Genomic DNA, 8,338 nt, shown 5'->3' with positions numbered 1-8,338 from the left:
TTGCCATACAGAATGTAGGTTATGAGTATTTGACTGCTGTTTATGGTGTCGTGTTGTTTATTTCTTACTCTCAATCATGAACGGTCTGTCTTTACGAGTTTCGACGATTAAAATGTCCGAAAATGTGAAGAAAAACAGTGAAATACAAATTTCAGTCATAAAAGTGACTGACAAATGCCTAAACCGTTTCGCTAGCCAATGTAAGTTCCAGATTCTTATTTTACAGATTCTTGGGAATTCCACAAGATTTTCTGTCATTTCAGTTGCCGAAGAATCTGAAGCGTATTCGTGGCTTAGTGAATTTATAGATGCAACTTCAATCGAGCAACAGTTGTCCTCTGTTAAAAAAGTAGGGGAAGTAACCGAACGAAATGGCACGACTTAATATCCTTTCACGGTCAATCATTTCAGCTGTTCAACGTACTCGAAAGCCGATCATCATCGACAGAGTTATGCAAACATATCGTCGAATTTCTATCAGATTGGTATTTCATTGCACCGCTCCGGCATCCCGTTCGTAATTTAATTGCCAGGAACTTTGATAAAATGGCAACGCATCAAACGGTCATCATTAAATGTTTGGCAGAGACTGCTATCAAGAATTGCACGAAAATTGACAACTCAAGTTCGGTGAACGAGCTGAACACTACGGTGATATCACTGGAAGGGTTTGCCGATAACTTTCACATTGGAATCTTGGCATTACATCAATGTTTTGACGCAGTGTTCCCGTTGTTGGTGACGTCCATAACACAGTATCTGATGGAAATCGAGTGAGTTTCGCGCAACTGAACGAGATTCGCTGATTGTAATTGACTTTATCCCGTCACAGGAAGCCAAATTCACCGGCCAATTTAAGTGAAATTTTCATTTTCCTGCATGGTTCCGTCAGACTATCACTGTGGTATGTACAGAGATGTGTCGCCGATCGATCGTTGAAAAAGACAGACCAACTGGCCGATTTGGCCAAGTTTTGCAAAATCATTATCAACTGCGCGGCAGTGCCAATGGACACGAAACTTAACTGTGGCATTTTTCTGGTGCTCAACGAGATTATCAGGGACAATCTGCAGGAATTGAGTAGCCATTTAGCAGCAATCAGAGTAACACAATCGACTGAGACGAACGTGGACACGTTGTGCTGGTGTTATGGATTGTGCAATACATTACCGTCCAGCGACCTATTCCACGAAAGGGGATCATTGTTGATCGAAGTCATCGAAATTCTGAGAACGATCGCCGACAAATACTCTAACGAGCAAACCATGCTACTGGGTGCCTGTAGAGCATTAGTCCAAATGACCAAATCTTTTCTGACTCTTAACATGGTTTCGGCATCGGAAAATGCCACAAAAAGTGCATCTATGACCGAACTGGTGCCACATTGTTTGTCTTTCGTCTGGTCCTATTTCGAACATCATCTGGATACGGTGCGTCACTTCTGCAAGGACATTTACCGAAATCTTCTAAAATTATCGCAGCGACATGACCGTGATTACACATTCATCCTGAGTACTGTTCTGGCAACGGTAAAAAATCAGGAAATTAGCCGAAATGCTCAGTACGTTGCGACTGAGCATCTTTGTCAGGAGATGCAAGTGGAAAGCATCCTGGACTCGTGGCCAACCATTTTCGACGATTTGTTCAACAACTTGGATGATCCGAAGTGTTTGTCCTGCTACCAAAAAATGATGTCCATTCACTGCAAGGAAATCGATGTTCAATCCTGGTTTCAGATATGGATCCGTCCGTTGCTATGTGATTCGGCAGACAGTGTTGACCTTCAAACGAAAGAGTGTCTGGTGAATGTAGCGATAAAAACCCATCCCATGGTTCCCAGCTACTTTCTGCAGGAAAAGGATAAACTACCGCTGGAACTCTATCTGTTCGTGGTATCAACAATTCGCCGGAATGGATTGGTGTTGGGTAAACATTTTGTACCGGCTGATGATGAATTTATCTGTGGGGCTAAGTTCCACAGCAATGACGACATTCGCATCATGCATTTGCGCATATTTGTCGAAGTACAAAAAACGACGCGACCGTTCACTGCCGACGATTTAAATGAAATTCTGGAATTTTTGTACTACAACAGCAACTGTCAAAGTCCAGCATTCCGTCAAAAGATCAACGCGTTCATGACAAAGGCATTCAACCGAATCGAAGCCTCATATCCTTCTGTGCTCAAAGATCCACTGAAGACGACCCACACTGCCTACATAGAATTTCTGGACAAAATGAAGCAGCTTTGCCTTTCGAACATTTTTGACGGTGCCAACTTCAGCCGAAGAGCGATTTCGCTGAGTTTACTTCTGCAAACGGTGACCGTGTCTGGGAAAAACAACAAAATTTCACCGGAAGCCTTGTGGACGACGGAATCGTTTGAGAAATTAGTTCAATCGTTGAGCGACACCTATGAGGCAAATAAAGCTTTTGCTGTGGACATTATTCGACTTTGCCCGAAAGAATTGGTACCCACGTCTGACCGATTCGATCTTCAGTACTTAAAAGATCTGACAACTAGTGTGAAGCCCATGGACTGTCTTACGGCTGCATATTCACTGGAGTACTGTTGCATAACGGGCATAAATTTCAGTTCATATTTGGAAGCAATCTCTTGGTGCAACGAAATTCTGGTCGACGGACTAAAGACTGCACAATCATCGCTGCTGATTGCAGCTCGTACGAATCCACTCTTCGGACTCATATTTTGCATTCGACACTTGATGAACCGAGTTGACCTGAAAAAGACATACGAACCACGTTGGAGAGACTTTGTAAAGCAACTAATCGAACTTTGTAAAAAGTTAACCGAAGTGGTTGGACCAATTGTTAATAGTTCATCACCCGAGGGCCACTTACCCAATGATCACAGTAATGTCAGCAATTTTCTGCCGAACGAGATCGATTCCGCAAACGGTCCACCAAATAAAATCCTATCGCCTCGGTCTCAACACGACAATACTGAGTGCCTGTCCACGACTCCTCAAATGCTCCTTCTATGTTCATGGCGAACGGTCAAGGAAGTTTCGCTGCTTCTCGGAGATTTAACGTTGAACGCACCCATTCTAACCGAGTCCAGTCCGGGTGTGGTAACAGTCGAAGAAATTCTTGAAATCGGAAATCATTTCCACGTCCTACTGTCCGAAACGAAACATCGAGGGGCGTTCGAACAGGCGTTCGTTGGTTTTTCCAAACTGTGTGTTAGGCTGTGGAGAGCAAAGGAATCGCGGTTGCATCAATTGCCAATGATTTGGTTGAAGGATTTGCTGAACATAATCTCGGGAAACGACAGCAGTTCGGCGACCGATTTAAAATTCGACAAAATTTGTTCGACTCGGCGCAGTGCCGGTGTACCATTTATGATTCAAGCCATTTTAACGTCAGAGCTGCAAGTTTGTACTACCAATGGTCTGAAGTACTCGATGGTCACTCTATTGGAAATCTGTCGGAACGGGAGTGCAGCTGAGGCTAGAACTCATGCGTTGAACATTTTACGCGCCCTCTTTAGATGTACGGACTTGGGTGACTCCATTGGCGAATACATATCGGATGGAATCGAGTGTGCTATTCGTGGGTACTCATCGGACAATTGGCCGGAACGGAACTCTTCGACGTTGTTGTTTTCATCATTGATCATCAGAGTGTTTGGGGTGCAACGAACCAAAGATTCCGAGAACTTAAACATCCGCAACAAAATGACTGGACGAATATTCTTTTTGAAGTGAGTCACGCAGTGCACGCAGTTCTCTTCCATCAACGAAATAATTTCTTCCTTTTCCCAGATACCCACGGCTGTTCGATTTCTTCATACTCGAACTTCAATCGGCGACACGATCAATTGAAAAAGATCAAGTACCACCCACGTTGCATCCGCTTTTGATTTTATTGAGTCGCCTGTATCCATCGGCTGTTGATGGCTGTTCATCTAATTTGAAATTGTCTCTGTTGCTGCCGTTTATTGCTCAGTGCACGCATAGTCCGGAATTGGGAACACGTAAATTGGCGGTTAAGTCGATAGTAGCATTAGTGCCGCAGTATGAGCTGTACAATTATGTGAACGGGGTTGTTAAGCAACTGCTGGAGGTATTTCGTTTAGTTAAAGGGACAGTGGGCGATACATTGAGCTTTCGTTGATTTCAATTTTGTTCGCAGAATGGCACAACAGCAAATATGAACTCGAATGCAATCCATGGAAGTTTACTGCAGATTTATCATCTTATCAAATCCGTTGACACGAAACTCTTTGCCAAACACTTCGACGATTTTGTGTCGCTAACGAAAGCGTACCTGAACCTGAACGTATTGGACAGTAACAACTTCGTGCTAGTCAGAGTGTATGTGGACTCGATTATTGAAATCTTAAGAAGGTAAAACATCGAATCTGAACCGGTGTGTACGGCCAGTTATTCATAGGAATGCCTTTCAGGATCGGTTCCAGTAAAGTTTCCGAAACGGATCTCAGCGCTTCGCTCGTCAAAGTCACTGGATTTCTCTCGACGGTTCTTTCCGAGCATCAGAACAACTCTATCGGATTTCCACTTGCATTGAAATCATGTCTGGTGCTGCACTCAATGATCAATATTCACCAAATACACCAACTGAGTTTCGTACAAAATCTTTTCCAACGTCCGTACGAGTATGTCGAAGCTGCATTAAACATCATCCTTCTGGTACTGAACCACACCGGTCCCGATAACATTTTCGATCGGTTCGAATGCGATCGCAATGAGCGCCAGTTTCTGGATTACTTAACAATCGGACAGCAAGAATCGTTACGCCATTCGATTATCGGCGCGGAGCAATTAATATCAGAATTGAATCGAATTATCGACGATGAGACGACATTCTATCCATTTTGCACCGTTAAGGCGTACACAGTGTTGGGTGATCTGAATTTGCATACCGTTTCGGAGGACGATCTTCTTGACTTGATTGAGATTCGAACCGTTGATCAAATCGATGATGTGAAAGCATCGATTGTACAATATGCTGGTAATCATTTAAGCAAATTTTTCGGTACGATGAGCGAAGCGAGCGTTATGAGGTTGCTGACGAAACTGCGAGAAATGGCTTCGCCAGATGGTAGTGATGAATTGAGGTGAGTGAAAGGTGCGAAATTGACTTCCTAACGATTTATAACGAACTTCTAAAATCTCATTCCAGGAGCTCCGTTTCACTGGTGGTATCCAAAATGTACAGAACGTGGTCAAGTACAACGTCTGTGCTGCTTTTCGCAGATATCGTTCTGATACTGTTACGAGACGAATGTTCGGATATAAGAGACACGATGTCCCAATTCGTACAGTACTCGAGTTATAAGCCGGCAGTCTTACCCAGTCTGGCTGAAGAACAGTTCATTGATTGGTTGGACCAACAATTGGAACTCTTAAATACCGAGAAACCGTGGACCGTATGGAGACAATTAATTACAAAACAATTTGACAGGAAGTCATCGGAGAATGAAGATACGATCGATGAAGTGTTTGAGCGAAGCGAATCAAATGTTTTCGGTGAGGTGGTGTTGGTGTGTAGAAAATTGATGGGAAAGTTCCACAAAAGCCTAACTGAATCAGGCTTAAGTGCTGAAGATGTTGACGAGAATATTCGATCAATTGAATCTGATTGGCCAGAGTTGTCTAACTGTGAAAGTTATTACATGAATTTGAATAAATGAAACTGTAGCGGAAACGCGATCGGACTTCTTGTATGGTTTAGACTGACAGTGCCAGCAGAATGAAAGAATGTAAGAGTGAGGTGAGTATGTTCTTAGCTTTATTATCTCAAATTAGTCACTGTCCAGCCCAAAGATCTTACTGGATTCAACCTTTAACCATTTTGTGGCCTAAACCCTGTTTTCCCACTCGTTAAAATAAAAAATTTTGAAGCAAAAATGTAACGGACTGAGAGATTGTTTTGAAAAATGGTCTACCGAAATAGGTCCTATTTTCCAGTGGACTTTTGGTCGCCTAGAAGCCAAAACCACTTTCAAAAAAATTACTTCAGGTACATGGGAAGTAAAGGGTTGTAGGGGTCGTCATTAGAAAGGTAATTTCATAAACTTTCGGGGCTAATATAGTTATATAGCTAATATATTGGGCCAACGCACTGCTCCTAGCATGAACACTACTTTGACAAACGTCGAATTTGGAGGCTTTTGTGATGAGAGCTACCGCTTAAGATTGATTGTATTGTGTGTTTGAACTCACACAACTAAAACAAGTCACCTATCTTCACGAAAGAAACGCAGTGCCTACTGTGACTTCATCAGCCTCCAAATATTTCTTATGTTCATGCTAGGAGCAGTGCGTTGATTGGGCCTAAAATTCATCCAAAATTTGGTAAAAATGTTAGTATTTCGGTGAACATCTAGCGGTTCCTATGATTTTCATGCAAAATTTCCATATGACAAGTGCAGGTTTTCGGTTTAGGATCGACAAAAGCGTCGGAAGTAAAGTTCGGAACAGATCACTTTTATCTGATCTGAAACTGAAAAAAGACGATCTGAAATTTTCAGATCAGTTCAGAATGATTTAAAATTTATCTGATCTGAATCTGAAAATTTCAGATCAAATCTGAATTCAAACTGAAAACTGAAAATCTGAATTTTTGCAATCTGATCTGAAATTTTTCAGATTGATCTGAAAATTTTTGCAATTTACTGAAATTTTCATACAAATTTTTCAGATAATCAGATCAAATCAGTTTTTATCCGAACTGAATCTGAAATCACGTGATCTGAAATTTCAGATTCAGATCATATTCAATTCAATAGTAATCTGATCTGAATCTGAAAATTTCAGATACAATTTTTCAGATTCAGTTCAGATCTGATCTGAAAATTTCTCAATCTGATCTGAAAATTTTCAGATTAATCTGATCTGTTCCGACCTCTAGTCGGAAGATTTTATTTGAATGACGTATCCCACGTTGGGCGCCATTGTCGTATCCTCGTTATAGAAAATACGCTCGTTTACCGTTTACTTGTCAAAGATGGAACTACACTCGTTTGTCGTATCCTCGTCAATGAAACTACACTCAATTATGTGTTCCCACAAATATATATAATTTATTTTCCGAATTTGTTTCACACTTTATCGAAGAATACGAAATCACTTTTCTGCTTTTACACTTTCTTCCTCAACGGTCAGTCCGGAACTCTTTTACTCGGCTCTCAATCTATAACTAACTTTTATTTTCCTTTCAAATTGCGATCGACCGTTCGGTACGATCGACATTCCACATTTTGCACACTTTTGTGTGATCAGCATTTTGATGTGAGTGCACTTGCACTTCACATCCGTCCAACCTCGATATCGATTTCGTGGACGCGCATGATTCCTAACATTTGAATATTTCACTGTCTTGGAATGTTGCTGATCTCGCAATTTATGGAATGTATTTTTCATGCATTCGGTGTGAGGGGTATCACATGAAAGTAGTTTTGGCTTCTAGGGACGGGATACAGAACAGAAAAAGCAAGATCCGATTGCTGATTTTTTGTCGACAACAAAAATGCTCCGTTCACCGTTCGCATCACAGAGACTTAAGAGTGATGTCGCTAAATCTTCAGGTGATTTTTTTACCTTTGGGAACAAGCGGTCTCCGATTTTAATGAGTGATAGCTCGTTGGATTCGTCTTTCAATTCTAGAAAACACGTATCTTTCACTTTTTCTAAAAAAAATTGTTTTCTGTGAAAAGCATTCAAAAGTGAAGACATGTCAGAGGGTACCGAAAACAGTTTTTCGACAATACTCAAGAAAAAATGATTTTAAATTGTTGTAATGTTGTACGAATGTCGGCCTTGGAAAGACCTACAGGTAGAGTGTACGCACCGCTTGGTGCGAGAGATCCACGAGAGTTATGACTAAAAATGTAGTGAATGTTCGGAGATTGACTAAAATCCTCCGAGAAAAATTTAATAATAAAACACTTCTGTGGGCTTGCAGCACAAAAGTACTGGGTTTAATTATATGTGGAACGATAGTGGGAGAGGCCAGCTACAACACCCCATACTCAGTTTCGTGGAACATCGAAGCTGGAGAGAAGGCGGACTCTCCGAACATTCACTACATTTTTAGTCGTAACTCTCGTGGATCTACTCGCACCAAGTGGTGCGTATACTCTACCTGTAGGTCTTTCCAAGGCCGACATTCGTACAACATTACAATAATTTAAAATAATTATTTCGTGAGTTATTGACGAAAAACTGTTTGATTTGGCGATATCACTCTTAATGTAAACTGCTTCTCATTGCATCGAATATGTTTCCTTATGCAAAATGTATTTCATAGCGAGCGCTCTTTTTACTACTAATCAGACAGCAAACGTACTCAT

At 41.4% G+C, this 8,338-nt stretch overlaps 1 protein-coding gene across 1 annotated transcript; it reads left to right on the top strand.

The window, feature by feature from the left end:
• LOC119085238 (thyroid adenoma-associated protein homolog) lies at positions 1-5,696 on the top strand. Its single transcript, XM_037195551.1, has 8 exons — positions 1-200; positions 264-349; positions 412-773; positions 833-3,724; positions 3,786-4,086; positions 4,156-4,370; positions 4,430-5,101; positions 5,167-5,696. The coding sequence occupies exons 1-8, from the start codon at positions 77-79 to the stop codon at positions 5,675-5,677; spliced, it is 5,163 nt and encodes a 1,720-aa protein (XP_037051446.1). The 5' UTR covers positions 1-76; the 3' UTR covers positions 5,678-5,696.
• The last annotated feature ends 2,642 nt before the right edge of the window (positions 5,697-8,338 follow it).

Source organism: Bradysia coprophila, unplaced genomic scaffold (assembly GCF_014529535.1).
Source record: "Bradysia coprophila strain Holo2 unplaced genomic scaffold, BU_Bcop_v1 contig_94, whole genome shotgun sequence".
NCBI lineage: Eukaryota > Metazoa > Arthropoda > Insecta > Diptera > Sciaridae > Bradysia > Bradysia coprophila.
This window is presented reverse-complemented; position numbering and strand designations above follow the sequence as displayed.